A 21,377-nucleotide genomic window follows, 5' to 3' on the forward strand; every position below is an offset into this window, starting at 1 on the left:
CGGGCGTTAAGGCGTCTGGGAAGGGATCTCAAAACTGGATTATAGATGGCAGAGAGTTGGTGTCGTAAACCCCCGCCTCTGTTCAAAGATGGTCGCTCACAGTGGACATAGATGGCTTCTTTCACTCCTCTTTCAAACCATCTGTCCTCTCTGTCCAAAATGTGAACATTGGCATCCTCGAAAGAGTGTCCTTTATCCTTAAGATGCAGATGGACTGCTGAGTCTTGTCCTGTGGAGGTGGCTCTTCTGTGTTGTGCCATGCGCTTGTGAAGTGGCTGTTTGGTCTCTCCAATGTAGAGGTCTGGGCATTCCTCGCTGCACTGTACAGCATACACCACATTGTTAAGTCTGTGTTTTGGCGTTTTGTCTTTCGGGTGAACCAGTTTTTGTCTGAGCGTGTTGCTGGGTCTGAAATGCACCGGGATGTCATGCTTGGAGAAAACTCTCCTAAGTTTTTCTGATACACCGGCTACATAGGGGATGACAATGTTGTTGCGTCTGTCCTTCTTATCCTCCCTCGTTGGTGGGAGAATATATATATATATATATATATATATATATATATAATGTTCTTCCTCTACCCCCCCCCCCATTTTTGCACATGTCGAGGAGCGTGTCAGGCCACATTTCACTGTGTGTTATACTTGTATAACTATGCATGTGACAAATAAAGAACCTTGAACCTTGAACCTTGAAGAGTCCATCTGCATCTAAAGGTCAAAGGTCACTCTTTCGAGGATGCCGATGTTCACATCTTAGACAGAGAAGATCTCTGTGGCTTTTAAACCCCAAAACACGCTGCGCCAAAAATTGGTCCACCCAAGGATCGGGTCCCCTGACACAAACAGAGTAACATAGTGTACGCTGTTAAGTGCCAGGAGGATTGCCGGGATTTATACATCGGGGAAACCAAACAACCTCTGGCGAAGTGGATGGCACAACACAGAAGAGCCACCTCATCAGGCCAGGACTCTGCAGTCTATTTACACCTACAGGCCAGTAGACACTCTTTCAAGGATGAGGATGTACACATCCTGGACAGGGAGGAACGCTGGTTTGAGCGCAGAGTCAAGGAGGCCATTTACGTGGAAAGGGAAAGACCATCTCTGAATCGAGGAGGGGGCCTAAGGGTACATCTTTCGCCATCTTACAATGCTGTGATTGCAGCCATTCCCCAACTCTCTGTGAATGGTACTCATGGCCATTGATCAGTGGGCTTTGATCAGTGGGTTTTGGTCAGTGATTGTTGATCAATGGTCATGAGAATTTGCATAATCATGATTAAGGAACTGACCTCCCAGCCCATTGTTCCTTCAGTGGGCTGGTTTCAGTCATTATGCAAATGTACTGTTTTTAAGATTTGGGGAAACCTGCAGTCAGCTGAGACTGAAGAAGTCACTTGGATGAGTGACGAAACGTTTCTCCCACAAAACGCTACGTCCAGATGAACAGAATCAACTTTTGGAGAAATATAATAATAATTATGGCTGTCAGCGTTAACGCAATCATGAAAACCAACGCGATTTGCAATTAACCCAACTGGAGCGCAGACTGACTCAAAATCCCTGAAATGTCTCTGTCAATGCATTTTGGGCAGTTTGTCTAAAGTTTGTCCATTTTTCAAAAGCCCCCCCCTTGCTGACTGAGCCCCATCCAGGGGTCTGCTTTGGTATTTGCTGAGTGGCTAGTGCGTTAACGTGGGCTAATTTGTGTTAGCGAGTTAATGCTGACAGCCTGAATAATAATTATAATTCATTTAAATCCATACAAAGCAGTATGTCAGTTTGTTATCCTGGTATTCAGTCTGTGCTGCTCTCACTCAGAGATCAGAGTTCATGTTCAGTAACCACACTGACAGCAAGAGGGGGAAATGATTGGTTTAATTTAAAAGAACAGTCTGAGCTGTGGATTAAAACAATAAGAAATATATAAGTGAGTCACATATCAAACACAGATCAGACCATTAAGTGTAAGAAGAAGCAGAATAAAAAGCTGAGTGTGAGGGTCAGGGTGCTGTCTCACTGCAGAGGCTTCAGGCTGAATCCTGCTGAGCTCACAGAGTCCGACTCACCTGTGCAGCTTGGACAGGTAAACACATCAGAAGATGAGGAGAGTTGGCAAAAGTACAGACATTCAGTACCTTAGCACAAGTACAAATACTACTATTAAAAATACTCCAGTAAAAGTACTGATTCAACTTTTTTACTCCAGTAAAAGTAAAAAGTACAGGCTCTGAAATGTACTTAAAGATAAGATAAGATAAGATAAAACTTTATAAATCCCTCGGGTGGGTTCCTCTGGGAAATTCGGTTTCCAAAAAGCACAGCACCGACAGAAGTTACAGAGTTACAGAATATTATATATATATACACATATATAAATACAGAGACATATATAAATAAAATATACAAAGGGGATGAATAGAATAAATAGGAATAAAAATAAAAAATAAAAATACAAGTGAAATTGCACATTTCAATTATGGAAGTCTATTGCACCGTTGACTATTAACAAAAGTATTGCACAAAAGGTATTGCACAATGAAGTGAAGAGGCACTACAGCTTGCTTGTTCCCCCCTCCTTTGTCCTCCTGTTTCCCCTCCCTCTCCCCTCCAGAGAGGAGTTAAACAGTTTGATGGCGTGTGGGACAGAGGAGTTTTTAAGTCTGTTAGTTCTTGTCTTTGGGAGAAGCAACCTGTCACTGAACAGACTCTTCTGGTTGTTTATGGCCGTGTGCAATAAAATAAAATAAGAAAGTAAAAAGTAGCTCTTTGAAGGATGTTTGTAAAATATATTTATACTGGGGATACAAGTCTGGTCTAAGTCTTCTGTCAGAACGACTGCAGCAGTCCAGGAGTTTGGTTAATTGTTTTAAATTAAGTCCCACAAAAGATTTGTTTACATGAAAATGTTTGTGAGGCTTAATCTGAGTTCGGTGCAGCCAAACTTGAACTTCTTGTTTTATAGCAAACAGCACGTGTGACTATAAACATAGTTTTCTGGAAACAGAAATGGGCAATTTTATAATTAGTAGAGTCATAGATAACTAGGAAAACAATCACAACACATCATCTACTTAACACAAGCAACATCTCACAATGTCCACAAGGGGTCACTGCAGACCCAGAATTGGCTAAATAGTGCATGACTTACAAGTTGCTAATAGTGAGGCATAAATATGGCAAGCTAGCAACAGTTAAAGGAAACCATAGAAAAGTCCTTTATTCCTCATCCCGCTGATTGTAGTCATTGCAGGAGATTACAGCCAGATTATAATCAGCATCATGTTAATGAATCTGCCAAAGTAAGAACACTTACAGATTCATCAACTCACTCAATCACACAAAACTGCATCATAGCTGCGTTACAGCAGCTCCTTCAGTCATTCCCACTCTGTGTGCTGAGCACGTGACCACTGGTGCGCTTGTTTCCTTTGGGTGCGCTTGATTCTTGCTTCTAGACATCCTGAGGCCAAGTCAGAGCAGGAAATTTGAACAATGTTTGTATTTTTGTGCAAAGCTAACTGAACCTTGTGCTGTATTAACATAATGATAAAATCATATCAGTATATGTGAGTACAAACTTTAGTCTAACTCTTTTATTCTAACTGTATTCAGCTTGAACCAGAAGAAAAAGAAGGAAAATAAAACTATATTTCTATTTCCTGTTGCTACATTGTAGAGGGCGACTTTGCCTCTAAACAGGAACATGTGTACAGTCCTGCATCAGCAGCTTCATTCTTATACAGACCTTTCTACTCTGTTTGTTAAACTGAGCTCTATGTTTGCTACATAGCAGTCAATGAATCCAGTTTTTATACCACAGTTAAGTTAATGTAGTTAAATCTGTGTATTTGTAACTCAAATATTCAGTGATCTGTTTTAAACAGAAACCTGACTTTGACATATTTAAGTTGGTATTAACACAGTCAGAGCTGCTGCTGCTTTTATTGTTCTGTTGCTTTTTAAAAGCTTTCTGTGCAAATCAATAGAAATATTTATTGTTCCATCTTAAAGCTGACAGCACAGCAGCAGCATGAGGAGAAGAGTGTTTGCTCAGGAAATACACGGGTCCCTGAAGAGTTCAAACAGGAAATATCCCTGCATTAAATCTGCAGTTCAATCATCAGCAGATTACTGTGAGTGTCATCTGTCACCAGGCAGGTTTTAACAGGCGTGTAAGACACATATTATTTTAACACCCTTTTATATTTGGATGATAAACACATTTAGTTGTGTTTGGTCTTTTAACTTGTGCTCAGTTTCCACAATGAATTCATGATAGAAATCTCTAATAAACTATCAAAATAGACACTATTTCCCCCCACCACACTCTCTGTCTGTGGCTGGTACCCCCACAGACAGAGAGTGTGGTTCTCGGTGCTTGGGTGTGTTCTGGCTAATGGCTGCTTGGCGGGGCCTGCCCCCTGGCTCTGTCAGGACCCTGCTTGGGGGTGAGGGAGTCCTTGGGTCTCAGATCTCTGGGCCTGTGGCGCGCTCTGCTCTGGCGCAGCCGGCTGCTGGGACCCTGCAGGCTCCTCGCTGAGGCCCCGTGTGACTTCAGCACTGTGGCTGCAGTTTCTCTGTTTGCCTGGTTTTGTTGTGTGTGTGTGTGTGTGTGTGTGTGTTTGTTTGTTTGATTTTTTTTTTTGTTTGTTTGGTTTTTAGGCAGGTTTGGAGCAGACCCTCAGTGTTTTTTTTCTCTCCCTCTTCTTCTGTAAACTTCCTCACTAATTTCTTTCTTTTTCTTTTCTTCAGACGGTCTTTTCTGTTCTGATTGTAATAACTCAAAATAAAAACTCCTAATACATTTCTAATAAAATATGACCATTATAGCAAAAGCAGTAATGATGCACTTGGGAAAATCCCAACACATGTATGAAGTAGAAAGTTCAGATATGTGTTTAAAATTGTAGGGAGTAAAAAGTAGTTCGAAAAAAAAAAACTACTCAGGTAAAGTACAGATACCTGAAAATTGTACTTAAGTACTTACTGCCCAACTCTGGAGAAGAGGAGAAGTTTTTATTACTCACATTATGTAAATAATAATGTAAACTTTATTGATCCCCGTGGGTAAGTTCCTCTCTGCATTTAACCCATTCACTCAGTGAAGCAGTGGGCAGCCATTGGCTACCTACTGAGCTATCCCTGCCTGATAAATGAATTAGCTGTTAGAATTGTCATCAGTTACTATGAAACTTTGTAATCAATATACACCAATAATGTAACATTAGAGTATTGACCTGAATGAGTTTTGCCTCTTGAGGGTTACAGCTGTGTATGATGTGTTTAACAGGCACAAACTAAGATTTACAAACATGTTCATCCAAACTTAACATTAAATACACCTCCATGAGTCACCTGATACACACCTGTGCACGTGTAGTTGTGAGACTCTGTCAGCTTTCAGTGAGCTCACATTTATCAATCAATCAATCAATCAATCAAAGCTTTATTCGCCACATGCACGTTGCCCTGCAGTGAAATGGGACCCCCCCCCCCCCGACCTTACACACACAGCACAGACATTACATGGCGATACAAGTCGGAGATCGGTAGCGTTACAGAAAAACACTGAAATATACACTACAATGGGAAAGTACAAGAGGAAAAAAAGAGACCTCTACTCATGCTGTGCTTCCATGGTAGGACAGCATGAGAGCAGGAGACAAAAAAAACTCCTCTGCACAAAAGCACATAAATGTCCACAGCATAACATTATGAGAGACATGACAAGCCACAGGGTTGGGTGGGGGGTGAGTAGTAATCCGAAGCAAACACAGCAGCCGTCCTGCCCAACGCTACCATTCCAGCGCGGCACACAGACCCGCCGTGTTTCCCCGCAGGAAACAAGCATCGAAGGCGTTTGGAAAGGGAGGGGGGATGAGTGTGTGCTTATCAGTATGTGTGTATGTGTGTGCGTGTCCAGAGTCAAGCTGAGACAGTGTCCTTCACCCTGCCAGGCTAAGTAAACAGTCTACCAGCCAACTCAGGTGGCCTTGCATGGAATGGGGGGAACAGTCTAAACACAGTCGTTATCAGGGAGTTTTTGTTCGGCTCCAGCCTTGAGCCCACAGCTGGCGCCGAAGGGGTAGCCGCATGAAGTGATGGTGTTTTTTTCTTTTATGCGAACAACTCATGAGAATTTCAGAGCTGTTCTTTAACACTCCGACACCGACATAGGTCTCTCAATTTCCCGTTGGAGAGCCGCGAGCTTTTCCATGATGTTATCAAGCTTGCGTTCCGTGGTGTTGTCATTCTTGTGCCCAAGGAGCCGATTCTGAGACCTCACGACCACAGTGAGCTGATCTAATATGCGCGCAGAGGTGTTGGACTGAGTATTCACTGCAGCCGTGAGCTTCTCCAAGGTCTTAACCATGCTGCACTCAGTGGGCCCATTCTGAAAAGTCGCGCCTCGTCCCATCGTTTCAATCCCAGCGGGCAGCCTTGGGGGGGTTGAACAGCCAGTTCCGCTTTCTTAATTCTCCAATAAGCCAGGGCCAAGCCAGCTCCGATCAGCAAGAACCCTGTTATCATGGTTCCGAATAGGTAGATATCTTCAGCATCCTCGATCGACAGTCCCGCCAGGCACACGACCCTCCATGTCTGCCACCCGTCCATCATGTACTCGGCAGCGAAAGTCCCTCCAGGGCACTCGGGCTCTCCCGACCCGGGGCTTCTCGTTGAGAAGAGCGTGTCAATTGCATTCAGAGACCAGTTTATCAAATCCATAATTCTCTTTTAGGTTTTAGAGAACAGACTGTGAGAGAGTGTCCAGGGAAAGTGAGAAAAGCACAAGACACGACAAGGACATAAGAAGCTAAGCAGGGAAGAAAAGGGAGAGGAGAGCAAAAAAGTACGACCGCCTTCGCTGAGAGCCAAACGAGACGTGTAGGCTACGTCCACACGTACACGGGTATTTTTGAAAACGCAGATTTTTCTATGTGTTTGCACCTTTCGTCCACACGTAAACGGCGTTTTCGATCACTGAAAACTGAGATTTTTAAAACTTAGTTTTTGGTTTTACGTGTTGACGAGGAAAACAGAGATTTAGTCACGCAACGTCAAGGGTGTGCGCCTTTTTTGACGTGCCGCTGTATATTTCATGTTGTTTACATGAGATTAATTTCTACAATGGTGAATATACACAAAATACTGTTGCTGTTAATCTGACTATCTGCAGTTTTTACACACGTACATATACACACACAGTTACTGTCCCTCCATTTACAAAGACAGGGACGTCAGAGTGAACAGAGTCAACACAGACGCTCTCACAACCTAAATCCAGACGCCACGTCGTTGTCGGTTTTTAATGAATTTAATTTGTATTTACTTTAAATTTATGCATGCTGTATGTATTTGTTCATTCCTAAGTTGTGAGTCTACAGCAGCCAGAGTACTGTTTTTGGTTATTAACATTTGAAATGATGAAGTCACTCGAAAACACAAAAACTTTTCAGAAGTACTTCAGGTTTACATCAAACCCTGCTTACTCTTTCCCTCCCAGGCTTCTAGACTTCTGATTGGCCAACATTTCTACACAGCGTGGATTTGACATGGTCTTGACTGTGTTTGACTGCGTTTTTGGCGAGATTTTCTTTAAAAACAAAAACAGAAAATCTCAGTTTTCCAAAGTACGTGTGGACGTAGCCTTAGTGTGTGCAGCCAAACATGATGGCAGACTGCCACAGATCACTTCTGAGGAAAGAGGAGGCGTTCAGCTTCCTCATAGTTTCACACCTGCATGAAGCAGCCTCACCCTGACAGCTTCAAATCACTGTGTCAGCTGATCACTTCCTGTCCTGTGATTGGCTGAGCTTCAGGCCTTCTCTCAGTCAAACTGGAAACAGGGATTGAGACAGTGTGAGGGTTTGTGGAGTGCCACAGTGCTGTAATGAATACTGTAGTGGAAGAAGTTCTTTCACACTCTTCATCCTGGAGCTGCTTTATGTCCATGATCTGCATGGAAACACATCTATGGAGAGGAAATCCAGCTGCTGAGGGTCACATCTGCATCATTGTAGCCACAGTGGATGTTTCAGTGTCAGGACTGAAGGTGGAGCTTTGTGCTTGTCAGGGTGAGGCCGCAGCAGCCGCCTCCAACCGGAGCACTCGGGCGTGAAACTATGAGGAAAGCCGACGTCCTCCTCTTTCCTCAGAAGTGATCTGTGGCCGGCCGGACTTCATCCCACAGATGTGCTTTAACAAAGTGTGAAGCTGAACTCTGAGCTGTGACAGTGTGAGCAGTGTGAGAGTGTCAGTAGATGATCAGCAGAGGAAAGTGAAGCTGCTGTGAGCTGATGTCCTGAAGGGCTTTTAAAGAGTCTCTGAGTTTGACAGGAACATGAAGATGTTTGTGGTGTTTGTGATCCTCCTGCACGGTAAGTACACCTTCCTCTCTCTGCTCTCATCATCAGCTTTTCTTTCATCTCTCTCTCTTTAATGTGTTGAAGTGCAGCAGGAGGAGATTTCCATCAAACACTGGATTCTGATTCAGATCAAACTAACAATCCAAAGCAGCAACTTTCAAATCACTGGATTCTTCTTGGTGGCTTTCAGATGAGCTCATGTTACAATCAGCTGCTGTGTGTGTTGTTGTGTAGCTGAAGCTCTGACTCACATTTCATATGTGACCAAAGGAAACTTGGTGCTGTGTGACACACTTTAGATTCTCTGCTGCTGCTTTGAACTCTTCAAACTAAAGAGCCAAACTGATGATTGACTGTGCAGCTCTGACATGGCACCAAATGTCCCTGTTATCAGCTGCTGGATGGACGTTATCAGAGCTTTTTAGTCCCACACGGATCACCAGGAGCTCCTCCTCTGTCTGCAAACAGGCTCAGCAGCTCTGATCATTCGAGTCAGCACAGAGTGTGGAGACATCTAGTGGTCGTGGAGAGAAGTGCATGTAACGTGTGTGTGTTGTGTTAATCAGCATGAGTAGTTAGGGGGACGTGCCTCCCTGTGCCTGATGGGAGTCCTTGTAATTACCCAGCATGCTGTGCTGTGTGTTTCATTTCTAACACTGGTTTCACTGAAGAGCTTTCTGAGCTTCTTTCATTGATTCTGACCAACATACATGTTTGCTGTGGATCCACATCTGCTCTTACTGCTAATGTCATGAAGCTGTTTGAGTGGTGAGCAGTCAAAGAAGCAGGTCCTAACAGGGACATAGCAGGATATTCCTGCCTGTAAATGAGCTGTAACTGCAAATATGAGCACAGCTGGTCTGCATGTAGTAAACACAAATGCTGTGTCCAAATTTCGAGGCTGCATTTGTAGGCCGATTACATCACAGCGACGCGACGAAGGCTGTCCAAATTCGGTGTCCTTTTTTCAGTGTTCTATTTGTTCCTGAATAAATCGGTTTGGCTGAGATTAAAATTATAGTTTTCACACGGCTGAATAAACGTCAAACAGAAAACTGATTAAACAAAAGTGTGAGATGGTAGAGAATTTACGCCAGTGTCCTGTTATATTTTAGACAGCAAGGAGCAGACGGCTGAGTTTATTAAACTCCACGTCTAGTTTCACAGGCTCTCACTTCGGGCCTTCTCGGTCTTCAAAGGACTCGGCCTTCGCAGTCTATGTTGGCCGGGTCCTTCCCATTAGAGCACTTTCCTCTAACACTGCAGGCTTACTTCTTGTTCGTAGAGTATTTTATATCGTAGAGTATTTGATTATATATATATATATATATTGGAGGCAGAGCCTTCAGTTTTCAGGCCCCTCTTATGTGGAACCAGCTTCCAGTTTGGATTCAGGAGACAGACTATCTCTACTTTTAAGATTAGGCTTAAAACTTTCCATAACAGCAGAGTGCAAGATGTAAGCAAGGGCATTGATAGAACACCATACCCAAGTGGCCAGCATATATAGTATACAGCAGTCCTTCTCAAATAGTGAGGCGCACCGAGGGGAACTTGCTTTTTTAGCCGTGCTAGAAAGTGTAATTGCACATTCACTGCAGTGAGTGCAGAGTTTTTTGCATGTGTGCAGACACAGTACAGAGCAGGAGATATGAAGTGCAGTAAACAAGCCCTCAAGAAAAATGAAAAAATGAAAAGAGAGGCAGAAATAATTAGACAAAAGTCTCCCAAAAACTAAGACAAGGAAATATGACCAAGCATATGTAGCACTTGGCTTCACAGTAACAGAAAATAATTGAGAAGCACTGACATACAATAACGTCTGTGCTGAGTATGGCCTGGAAGTCCTGAGGTCAAAATGGGAGACGCTCTCTAGGGTGGTCGAGAATGACCAAGCTAAGATCCTGTGGGACAGATGGACAAACTAGTGATGGCTAACCAGCCGGACATAGTGGTGTTGGACAAGCAGAGGAAGACGGCTGTAGTGATAGATGTTGCAATACCGAATGACAGCAACATTAGGAAGAAGCAACACGAGAAGCCTAAGAAATACCAAGGGCTCAGAGAAGAGCTCGAGAAGATGTGGAGGGTGAAGGTAACAGTGGTCCCAGTGGTAATCGGAGCACTAGGTGCGGTGACTCCCAAACTAGGCGAGTGGCTCCAACAGATCCCAGGAACAACATCAGAGATCTCTGTCCAGAAGAGCGCAGTCCTAGGAACAGCTAAGATACTGCGCAGGACCCTAAGTTCCCAGGCCTCTGGTAGAGGATCCAGGCTTAAAGGATAAAGAGACTTTTTGTAGGAAAAATGCAAAAATGCCAGGGCTCATTTTCCACCTCAGTCCAGCTCCGTTTTTATCTGACACATTTGAAAAAGTCCTCCAGTCCTCCCCCATCTCATGTGTGACTGGACTCTTTGATGATGTTTTTATTTTTTATTGTTTTTATTTGTCTGTCATACTATTCACTTTATTTGTTCAGGTTTTTATCTGTGAGTTGTTAAAATGTTGAATGTTTCTGTCGTTCTGTCTCCTGGTTTCTGTAAATGTGTCTAAACTTGATCTTTACCTCAAACTGACTCATGGAGTCTCTGTCTGTGTGTCCTCAGTTTCCCAGCATGCCTCAGCTGTGGAGTCGTATGAGGGGAACTCGTTCATCCTGCTGTACTGTCAGTTTAACACTTTTCTACTAGACAACCCCTCGGTGGTGTGGAGTCGCTTCGACCTCAGTCCTCCAACTGTCCACCAGCGTCAGCTTCAAGGAGACGAACTGAAAGATCAAAACCAGCGTTACAGCGGCTGAACATCCATGAAGACTGACGCTCTGGAAACTGGAGACCTCAGCCTGAACCTGACCAACCTCCAACTGTCTGACAGCGCCACCTACACCTGCTCCATCAGAGACTTTATAGGTGAACTGAGTCGGAGTGATGTACAGCTGCAGGTCAAAGGTCAGCAACAAACACCTGCTGTAGATACATCTGACATCAGTCAGATAAAACATTATTTTAACACAGTCAGAATAACCATGTTAGCTTTATGATTAAAGTATAGGCCTATTTATTAAATTCAGAGGTCAAAGGTCACGTTGTTCTTTGTGTTTCTCCACAGAACGGTTTCCATCCTGGGCCAAAGCTCTCCTGGTTCTCCTGGTTCTTCTTGTGGTTTCTGGAGGTCTTTTATTTCATTTCCGGCACTATTTCATGTCAGGTGAGTGTCTCCTACTACACTACCCATAATGCCGATGGTTAGCAGAAGTTCTGGTTGGTAGTTTGATCTCTGGCTGCTCCAGTCTGCATGTCAAATATCTTTGGGCAACATGCTAACCTCTGGTGCATCCATCAGAGTATGACTGTGTGTGAATGTTAGATAAAAAGCACGTCGCAACACATAGAAAAAAATGTTTGTGTGAATGAGGCAAGTTGTATTAAGTGTTTTGAGTGCTGAGAGTAGAAAAGTGCTAAATAAGAACCAGTCCATTTACCAGCAGCAGTTTAAAATCAAGCACAACAACATTTTTACATTATCTTCACTAAATTAATACACAGGTGTTCCTGTGACAGTGTTTGTCCTTCTTTGGGTTTTTAGTATTGTGCTGCACATATAAAACAGTTTCCCACACCAGAAAATTCATTTCACACTCAAAACATGCTGTGAATAAAAATGTGAGTGAAAGCTGCCAGCTGATTTTAATCTGAACCCTGAACATCAGCTGCTCCTTACACTTCAGTCTTTATTTTCTCCGCTGCAGACTCACTGGTGTTTAAGGTTTCAGAGTAAACATTAAATATAAAAACTGAATTCAAACATAGTCTACATACAAAGTTTACATGACATGATATGAAGTACAGTGCACTTGTCCTGTTGTAGGATCATATATATATATATATATATACATACATTAGATTATAGGACAACAAAACTGTTGTAAAATCTTTTGCTGCCAACAGGGGAAAAAATCAAGTAATAAGGTTCCTTCTGACAATATATTTTACTGATGTTCATCACAGAAACGCAAAGACGTTAGATGCTATTAAAAAAACTTCCAGAGATTTGTTAAGTCAGTTAGAGGTGATTTTATAAATGCTGATCTCTGGATCTTAAAATGATCTGGAGTAGGCAAGGTTCACAGCACAAGTTACCATGGCGATGTACTGCGCTAAGAAATGAACAACCTTCATAGTGCAGAAAACTCAGGGTTTACCCTCAAATTACCTGGATAAGCCAAAATCCTGCTTTTTGTTGTACAGGCTTCAGATGTTGTTACTACAGCTCATGTTGTGCTTTGTTGTCCTCTCAGTCCCCTGGGTGGAGGTGGATTCAGGGGTGGAGTCTGTCCAGCTGATCTGCAAAACCACAGTTTGCCTACCCAAAGACGCTAAAGTGGAGTGGAAGGACAAAAACGACAGGAAGGTCCACGTGTATGAGAACGGCTGTGACCGACCTGAAGAAAAACATGGGGATTACAGAGACCGAACGAAGATGAAGAGGAAGGTCCTGGAACCTGGAGACCTCAGTCTGACCCTGAAATACCCCACAGATGGAGACAACTCCACCTACACCTGCACCGTCTACAGCAGGGAGGGAAACATCCTGATGGAGAAACAAGTGGAGCTGAAAGTCAGAGGTCAGTGGTGTAGATACAGGTCAGAGGTCAGACTCATGATGGTGGTTCAGTCTCAGTGGCTCCCTCCAATAATGTTACAGTGTTAGCATGTCTGATGTTTGTGGCTGTTTTGGTTTTTATTTGATTTCCACCCAAATGTAAAAGCTTCATCAGATGAACTGTAGGAGCAAAGTTCATGTGTGAGACTTCATCTGAAAGGTAACATCTTCTAGTTTCTGAACATGTGTTTGTTTAGCATGTGGCTAAAACACAGGCTAAGCTAAGTCAGCTCAAATCTCAGTAAAAACCTTCTTTGGTCCTCATCTATAATCAGTCATATCTGAGTCACAATAACTAGAAGATGATTTCTAGCAGAAGTGTGAAAATCTCCACATCCTTTCTCCATGTTATCATCCAAAGCTGTGTGAAGTTTCAGAGCTCTGCAGCTAACAGAGACTTTCAGTTTCAGAAGTGACATCATCCCACCTGAGGCTTTGATTCAAACAATAAAAGAACTAAACTGCTGAGTAGAGAAAAGATGGGTTTACTAAAACAGAGTATCAGATGTCAGGTCAGGTAATGTCTTCATTTAATCCAGTAACAAACCAAAGGTTCCAGATTTGAGCTTCTTGAAGTCCTGTTATTAAGTCTGTTCATCATTTTCATTTCATTTGATAACTTCTACCAATAACAACCAATTATTTTCAAGCTGAGAGATTTAGTGTGAAAACCAGAAGCAGGAAATGATGCTGTGCAGTATATTTGTGGAAAACAATGACGAGGCTAAAATCAAAATCACACACACGTGAAAAAAAACACAACATTTGTGGGTAAATACACCAGGTGGAACATTTATTTGATGCTTTAGCTGCTACTTGTGATACTAAATGTTTGCAGTCGTGCTTCATGGTTACTGAACGTAAAACAACACAAACACTGCTGATTGTTGGTTTGTGTGTTATTTGTGTTTTGTTCAGGTGACTATAGAAAGACTAATAACACAAATATTATGGATGAACACGTTTCCTGGGCTGTTTCAGGTTTTCCATACAAACACTTGATGTTTGGTAGTTCCAGGTTCAACATGGTGCATCGATATATCCAGCGTCCCTCTTCTGCACGTTTGCTGTTCATCAGTCTCAGCCTTCCTCTCTATCTTTGTCCTGTAGACTCCTCAGCCTGAGCTGTCCCTGTCACCCACTCATTTCCATCCTTTCTATTCTGCTCACTTGTTCAAATCTTCTACTCTGCCACCTCCAGGTCGCCTCCTGTCTTTGTGTCATGTCTCCATCATCACAGCCTCACTAGGCTGTAAAGCTTCATGTTGACTTTAGCTGCTGTCCTCCTGTCACAGATCACACCTGATACATGTGTGCACCCACTCCATCCTGCTATACTGTCACTTCACCTCTTTTGGACTTTGCTGCTTTGTATGGAGGACTTCATGTATTTAAACTGATCCACCATCACCACCTCGACTCCTTCATCTTCACTGTCGTATCTCCAGCTTCTTCACACACACTCTTCTCTTCAGAGCATACCTCCACCTCTGCAGGCTCTCTTCCACCCACCTGCTTCCTGCTCTCACTACAGATCACAATGTCCTCAGCAAACAGAGCTGCTGAGACTCCTGCCTGAGCTCATCTGCCAGCCTGTCCATCAGCACTGCTAACAAGAAGGGGCTCAGAGTGGATTTCTGATGTAATCCCAGCCCCAGCAGGAACCCATCTTTCCCTGCTACTGCAAACCTTCCCACTGTCTCTCTGTCCTCATACATGTACTGCACCAACCATTGTTTCCATGCACACAGAAACAGTGCAGCTCCTCCTGACCTTCTCGGTACATCTGAAGTGCTTGTTCTTGTCATGAAGCTGCTGCTCACACGTCACTCTTCCACCTTCTCAACACACTCTTTACATGTCAGTACATTTACACCTCTATCTGTCATCACACTAACCTGCTGTAATCCTTTCAGCTGGAGCTTCTTTGTAGACACGTCCCTACATTGCAGCCTGATTACAATGCAGACAGTCGGCTACAGTGTGGCTGGATTTCCTTTCTTAGCGTCCTTTGCTATAAAATACCAGGATGTTAGGCTGAGGCTGAGTCGCTCCATAATATGAGCCGCGGCCCGGAAAGTACAAAGATGGAATATTGTTTGTTGCTCTGGAAATTTCCCATGAAATAACCCAGCACTTAAAATGACTGACGCTGTACTTAAATGTACTTACAGTGTAGTTATTTTATTCTTTCTGTACAAAACCTACTTGTTACACAAACTTACAGGTAACTACAGGCTACTTGAGCCTTATTTGCAGTAGGGCTGCCACAAACGATTATTTTGATAGTCGACTAGTCACCGATTATTTTTGCGATTAGTCAACTAATCAGATCATCATCCATTGTACGTAAAACGTACAGCTTATTGCACCAGCAGCATCTGCTCTTATATAACTATCATTAGCTTACAGCTTTAAGTGTTTAAGGTTTGTGCTAACTAAAAATAAAGGCAAGATGATAGTTTATTAAATTTTAATGAAATCTGCAGATTGTTTGGTGAAGTTTAATAAACTCCTTGCTATCTAAAATATAACAGGACACCGGAGTAAATTCTCGAGCATCTCACACTTCTGATAATCAGTTGTCTGCTTGACGTTTATTCAGCTGTGTAAAAACTATAACTTTAATCTCAGCCAAACTGATTTACTCAGGAACAAATAAAATACTAAAAAAAAGCCAAACAATAACATTTTGAAGTTATCTAAGTGACTCATATATGTTTAACCTGAGTAGCGAAAGACGGCGGTGGGTTTGAAAACAATTTGCCTGGAGTCCGGTGTTCTCACGGCTGTAGTGAGCCTTGCTCCCGGCTAACTATCGAGCTAGTGGGTAACAGACGTCTCCGAAAACGTCGGAGCGCTTTTGAAAATATGTGGTGTCTTGATAAACTGAGCAGATATTTGAGGTTTACACAACTACATTCTCGCCTGAAAATATATTAAACGTTTATTTTGTGACCCAGAAAGAATAATAAGAGTAATATTAAAACTAACTAGTTGCCGCCATTGTTGGAAACTGAGCTGGTCTGCGCTATGAATTCTGGGACAGAGCTACTTCTTCTTCGGGGTTTAACGGCAGCTGGCATCCTTGTACATGCAGTGCTGCCATCTTCTGTTTCAGTCCGTTATTACACTCTTAAATCCTACTACTTATTCCTGCGTCTTTTGGGATCTTACAAAGCTTCAAACGACGTGTCGACTATTAAATCAGTCGTCGACGATTTTGATAGTCGACGTAATCGTGACTAGTCGACTAATCGTGGCAGCCCTAATTTGCAGGTGGTGTTATAAAGTGTTACTGAAACAGCTGCTGACCAAAGTGATGCACATTTAAATGAGTCAAAGTCCTGAAATAATTCAACAGATTAAAAACAAACATAAAATGAGAAACCATGAGTGAAACAAACAGTATGGTGGTGCTGATCATTGTTGCCTCACAGCAACAAGTTCCTGAGGTCATTTCCACCACCTGAGTGGGGCCTTTCCCCCGACACTCCTCTCTGTGTGCTGTGAGTGTCTCTCTGTGTTAGCTGGGATAAGGAGAAGAGGAAGAGGATGGAGGGTGTTGAAGGTCTCTAATGTTGCGTGGGTCTTTGTTCCACAGTTTAGGAGCAGCTGCAAAGCCCTGATCTCCTCTGTGTTTGAACCTGATCTGGAGACAGTGAGAACCAATAACTGAGGGCAAAATAAGGACACTGAAACTAAAAGCAGTCTACAGGGACGACTTTATGTTAAAAACACCAAAGCATGAAGCACTGGTGCAGCTGACTCACACAGACTCTCCTCCACACTGTCCTCAGTTATAAAGTGCTTTACAAACACAAACATTATGACTAACAGCTGGATTTTCCTGTTTCAGTGCAGCGAACTAACAATGAGCCAACAAGGCCTCACGTAACATCAGTCAGTGAGAGTTTCACTGTTGCAGCAGCTCTGTTCACTCACACTTATTAATATTAATGCTCATTACAAATGTTACAGCAGCTGATGCACAAATCTTTGTCTGTGTTAATAAAGTTGGATCAGTTCAAATAGTTTGTTGCTCTGCACTTGAAAGCAGCAGTTTTTCTAATGCACCACCTTCATGTTTCCTTCATATTTGAATCCCCCTGTAGATACTGACAGGTAACCATGTCACACAGAGCTCAAGCCTTTGAATCCAGCTGTGATTGTTGATTTTCTATTGAATGGACTTTTTCAAATCCAGCTGTAGGCCTGTGTTTGTGAGCTCATTAACAGCTGTTTATTTAGAGAGACGTGGTCCTCACAGGACAGCCACTACAAACATATGATTTTATAGAATATGATGCATTACTGCAGATTCAACACAATAGAAAGGATTTGAAATGAGCTCAGCCTTAAACATGTGCAGCAGTAATATTGATCCATAGACACTGATGGGAACATTTTTCTGCACAATAAGTACTTTGACTTTTCATACTTTATGTACAATTTGCCAGTACTGCAGTTTTGTGTGTAGTGAGGTGTTTTCATGGTGTTTTCTTGGTGCTTTTACTAAAGGAACGCTTCTATCAAATTCTTCCAAATGTTGTCAAACTGAGCTGTGTGATGAAGTGAGTGTGACAGAAACACTCAGACTGTGTTTCTCTGCTTCATCAAGTCAAATCTGGTCCTCAGAGACTGAATAAAGTCCTGTCCCACTAACAGCAGCTCCAACAGTCTGTTCACTGCTTTCTTCCTGTCAGTCTTCATCTTTCTGCTGCGTCTCCTCTTCACACTGACCACTTTCTATCTAACAGTGAGCTCCCAGTGAAGCAGCAGCATTCAGCCTGTTAGAGTCAACACAAATGTCTCCATTCAAGCTCATGTTGTGCTTTGTTGTCCTCTCAGTCCCCCAGGTGGAGGTGGATTCAGGGGTGGAGTCTGTCCAGCTGCCCTTCACACTTCACCTGCCTGAAGACGCTAAAGTGGAGTGGAAGGACGATACCATATATGACAGGAAGATCCACGTGTATGAGAACGGCTCTGACCAGCCTGAAGAACAGCACCAGGTTTACAGAGACCGAACGAAGATGAATGAAGACCTGCTGAAAACTGGAGACCTCAGTCTGACCCTGAAACACCCCACAGACTGGGACAACTGGACCTACACCTGCAACGTCTACAGCACGGAGGGAAAAATCCTGTTGAATAGAAAAGTGGAGCAGAAAGTCAGAGGTCAGTGCTTTAGATACAGGTCAAAGGTCAGAGGTCATGTACGAGTTTATTCTCTAAAAGCTTTTAGTTTTGAATCTATTTTCAGTTCATTCAAATAAAATAAATTCTTTGATGAGGCGCCACTCCATCGCTTCATTTAGTGCAGAACAAGAGTCACATGATGCTGCTCTGTGAACACCAATCACACTTTGTACAGCTCATGTTGTGTTTGTTGTCCTCTCAGACTGTCAGGTGGAGGTGGAGGAGGGGGCGGAGTCTGTCCAGCTGCCCTTCAAAACCACACAAAACCTGCCTGGAGATGCTGGAGTGTTGTGGTGGAACATCAGTTCAAACAACAAGGTCCACGTGTATAAGAACGGCTCTGAGCAGCCTGAAGAACAGCACCAGGTTTACAGAGACCGAACGAAGATGAATAAAGACCTGCTGAAAACTGGAGACCTCAGTCTGACCCTGAAACACCCCACAGAGAGAGACAGTGGGAAATATGTGTGTAATGTCGTCAGGAGCATATGGATCATCAGACAGAAAACAGTGCTGCTCAACGTCAAAGGTTTGTTTGTTTATCCGTGTGTGTGTGTGTGTGTGTGTATGTGTGTGTCTGACTGTCTTGTGTCTCCTCTGCAGGGAGAGTTCAGGTCCAGGATCAAACAGGGGACATCAGGAACAGAAGCAGCTCCATTGATCCGACTCCTCTGATGGCTGATCAATCAGTTTGATCTGTGTGTTCTTTGATTATTGATCAGTGATGTCAGAGTGGAGTCAGTGTGATGTTGTTGTTGTGTGTTTGAGACTTTTAGTGTCCATGAAGGTCTCTGCTGCCGTAGATCCTCTGAACTGTGACAGAGGTCTCACTCTGGAGGAAACTCTCAGCACTTTCCAGCAGCTCCTCCATCATGGAGGACGTTCCCTCACTGTAACAGGTGGAGGAGAGAGGAGAGGAAGCACAGGTGGATCCTCTGAGGAAGAGGAGCGTTCCTACAAACCATATGATCACATGACCAGAGGGGCGTGGCCTTCAGTGGTAGTAATAAAGGAACAGTCCACATGTTCCACTTTGAAGGCTCATCTCCAACAAAGCAGACCTGTGATCACTTTGACTCAGTATGATGGATTGTTTGGATTTGTCTTTGTTTCTCTGGCTTTTCTTGTGTGTCTGTGTGTCTTTGTATGTTGGATAGAGTCATGTGACCTGCCCATGGACTACACATGGAAATGAGCAGTTTAGCTCAAATCTGGCAGGTTTCCATCTTCTGTTTTTATCCTGATGTCCATGAACATGAACACTGTCCCTGTCAAATAAATCCACATACAAAGATCAGATCTACTGAGCATCATCAGCGTGTCAGCCGCTAACTGCATCTTCAAATAAATAAATGTGTCTGATCAGCGGTGATAAGAGGAGAGACGCTGAGTGAGTGAGTGAATTCTTCTTGGCTTCATTTTTCCTTCCAGTCTGAAAAAACTTCCATTTAATGATTTTGGAGAAATATGAGACATTTGAAGACCTTCGTTTATTTGAATATCAGAGTTTTTAATGAGCCACAGCAGCCCTGAATAAACACTTGAATTACTGTCTGAGCTGCTGCAGTTTCCTGCTGCGTCCACTGGGTGTCAGTAAAGCTGCAGGTGTCTCACCTGTGAGTCCACCTGTGGGGAAACATCCAGCTGCTGGTTCTGCCTCCAGCTGAGGAAACACTTCATTCCTTTTATTGCTGATCTCTCTTTCTGAATCCACCTGAACTCGTCTGATCCTGGAAACCTTTCACTTTCCTTCCTTGCTGTCTCCGTCTGTCTTTCACTTTCACATTGGTTGGTTCCTCTCTGAATCTCTCCTCTTATCTGTGAACATTCATGAGGAAAAAGCAGAATCAGTTCAGGCTTCGCTCTCACAGGATTTTAATGTTTGTGCTCAGAGTCTTTTCAATGAGCTCCATCTTTTTCCTGGAATCACCTCCAGAAGGAGCTGAAAGGATCCGTGTTACACAACGTGGCCACTTTAAGTCCATTAAAAGGATCCAGGAAATAGTCAGAGCCCAAAAACCATCAGGGGGAAGTGAAAGGTGTGTTTTCTTTGATGACGTCACCAAAATGAGAGCTTTGTACAAACAGGAGAAAGAAATGTGCCAGTTTATTAAACACGTCTCATTTCAACTTCCCGATGAAAGTGTCGCTTTGAAGCCAAAATCTGAATCCAAGACTGAGGTGTGTTTTTGTTTCTGCAAAGTTCTTCCACAAACTCAGGTTTTCAAACAGCTGTGACAGCTGCCTCTGTGTCAGTAAGTCTTTGAGCTTCTTTATCATAATATCAGCAGCCTTAAAAATAAAGACGGACTGATGTGGACGATTATCAGTAATCAATGAGACCGATCACTGATAACTGGAGCTGACACAGATTTAGAAACAAATCAAATCCAGCAAAGAAAATGTATTTTCTGTTGTGGCAGAAACGGTTGGTTTCAAACATCTGATGATGTTTAAGTGTTCATGCTGCTGTTACACATCTGTACTCACAGCCAGCTGTAGTGCTCAGGCCTGCTTAGCCTCTAATCTGCTGGCAGAGAGCTAATAATCTACTAATAATCTCACTCATACGTTACAGGATGGCTGACAGTGAACATCACAGCAGTTCTGTTACTGAGGTATAACAGGGCAGCACTAACCATGAATGTGCATCAGACCAACTCACCAGAGGAGTTTGTGTGATCACAAATAACTCCTGGACACAGCTTCAAAGTGACTCCTCACTCTGACAGCACATTACACTCATCAGTTTCACTCACACACATGTTTACAAACTCATCATAACTACTTTGAAACAAAGTTCCAGCACACAGGAAAATCCACAACTGCAGTGTGTGGCTGCCACGCCCACATCAACATCACCGTGGCGTGTTCACTGACCATTAAACAGTAGGAAATGTCACTCAGCAATGAGAGCTGGGTCACGCTGACATCATGGTTGTGTTCTGTGTCCATGTGAGTTTGATTCTTCTTCAGTGAGGAGAACATCACAGTCCACGCTTCCTTCAAACAGTCCACAGACCCGTCAGGTCTGAGCGTCGGGACATTTCACGCTTTTTGAAATCAGCTCTCAGGATTACAGCAGCTCATGGATGTCATCAGTTTCCTGTTCTGGTGAGTTCACAGCAAACAAAGTTCCTCCTC

The 21,377-nt window shown here is 43.2% G+C and overlaps 1 protein-coding gene and 1 long non-coding RNA gene across 3 annotated transcripts; both read left to right on the forward strand.

Moving 5' to 3' along the window:
• Nucleotides 1–8,110: 8,110 nt before the first annotated feature.
• Nucleotides 8,111–11,178, forward strand: LOC146389573 (uncharacterized). Its single transcript, XR_014797566.1, has 2 exons — nt 8,111–8,383; nt 10,979–11,178. It is a non-coding gene; the product is annotated as an uncharacterized LOC146389573 (long non-coding RNA).
• On the forward strand, nt 11,153–19,530 carry LOC146389574 (butyrophilin-like protein 2). Of its 2 annotated transcripts, none has more exons than XM_084912238.1 (6): nt 11,153–11,320; nt 11,481–11,585; nt 12,670–12,996; nt 17,886–18,212; nt 18,436–18,762; nt 18,837–19,530. In XM_084912238.1, exons 1-6 carry the CDS (start codon nt 11,179–11,181, stop codon nt 18,926–18,928), a joined length of 1,320 nt encoding a protein of 439 aa, XP_084768364.1. In that variant the 5' UTR covers nt 11,153–11,178; the 3' UTR covers nt 18,929–19,530. The 2 variants fall into 2 exon arrangements, with proteins under 2 accessions (XP_084768364.1, XP_084768354.1); XM_084912228.1 differs by having other exon boundaries at nt 11,481–11,579.
• Nucleotides 19,531–21,377: the final 1,847 nt, after the last annotated feature.

Source organism: Perissodus microlepis, chromosome 3, assembly GCF_051167445.1.
Source record: "Perissodus microlepis isolate ML-2025 ecotype Zambia chromosome 3, ASM5116744v1, whole genome shotgun sequence".
Lineage (NCBI taxonomy): Eukaryota > Metazoa > Chordata > Actinopteri > Cichliformes > Cichlidae > Perissodus > Perissodus microlepis.

Bases quoted from the DNA above. Each gene is read 5' to 3' on its own strand.
- LOC146389574 (XM_084912238.1), top strand. From the start codon at position 11,179: ATGAAGACTGACGCTCTGGAAACTGGAGACCTCAGCCTGAACCTGACC. The intron at 11,321-11,480 runs GTCAGCAACAAA...GTTTCTCCACAG, and splicing joins TGTACAGCTGCAGGTCAAAG to AACGGTTTCCATCCTGGGCC. The intron at 18,763-18,836 runs GTTTGTTTGTTT...TCTCCTCTGCAG, and splicing joins AGTGCTGCTCAACGTCAAAG to GGAGAGTTCAGGTCCAGGAT.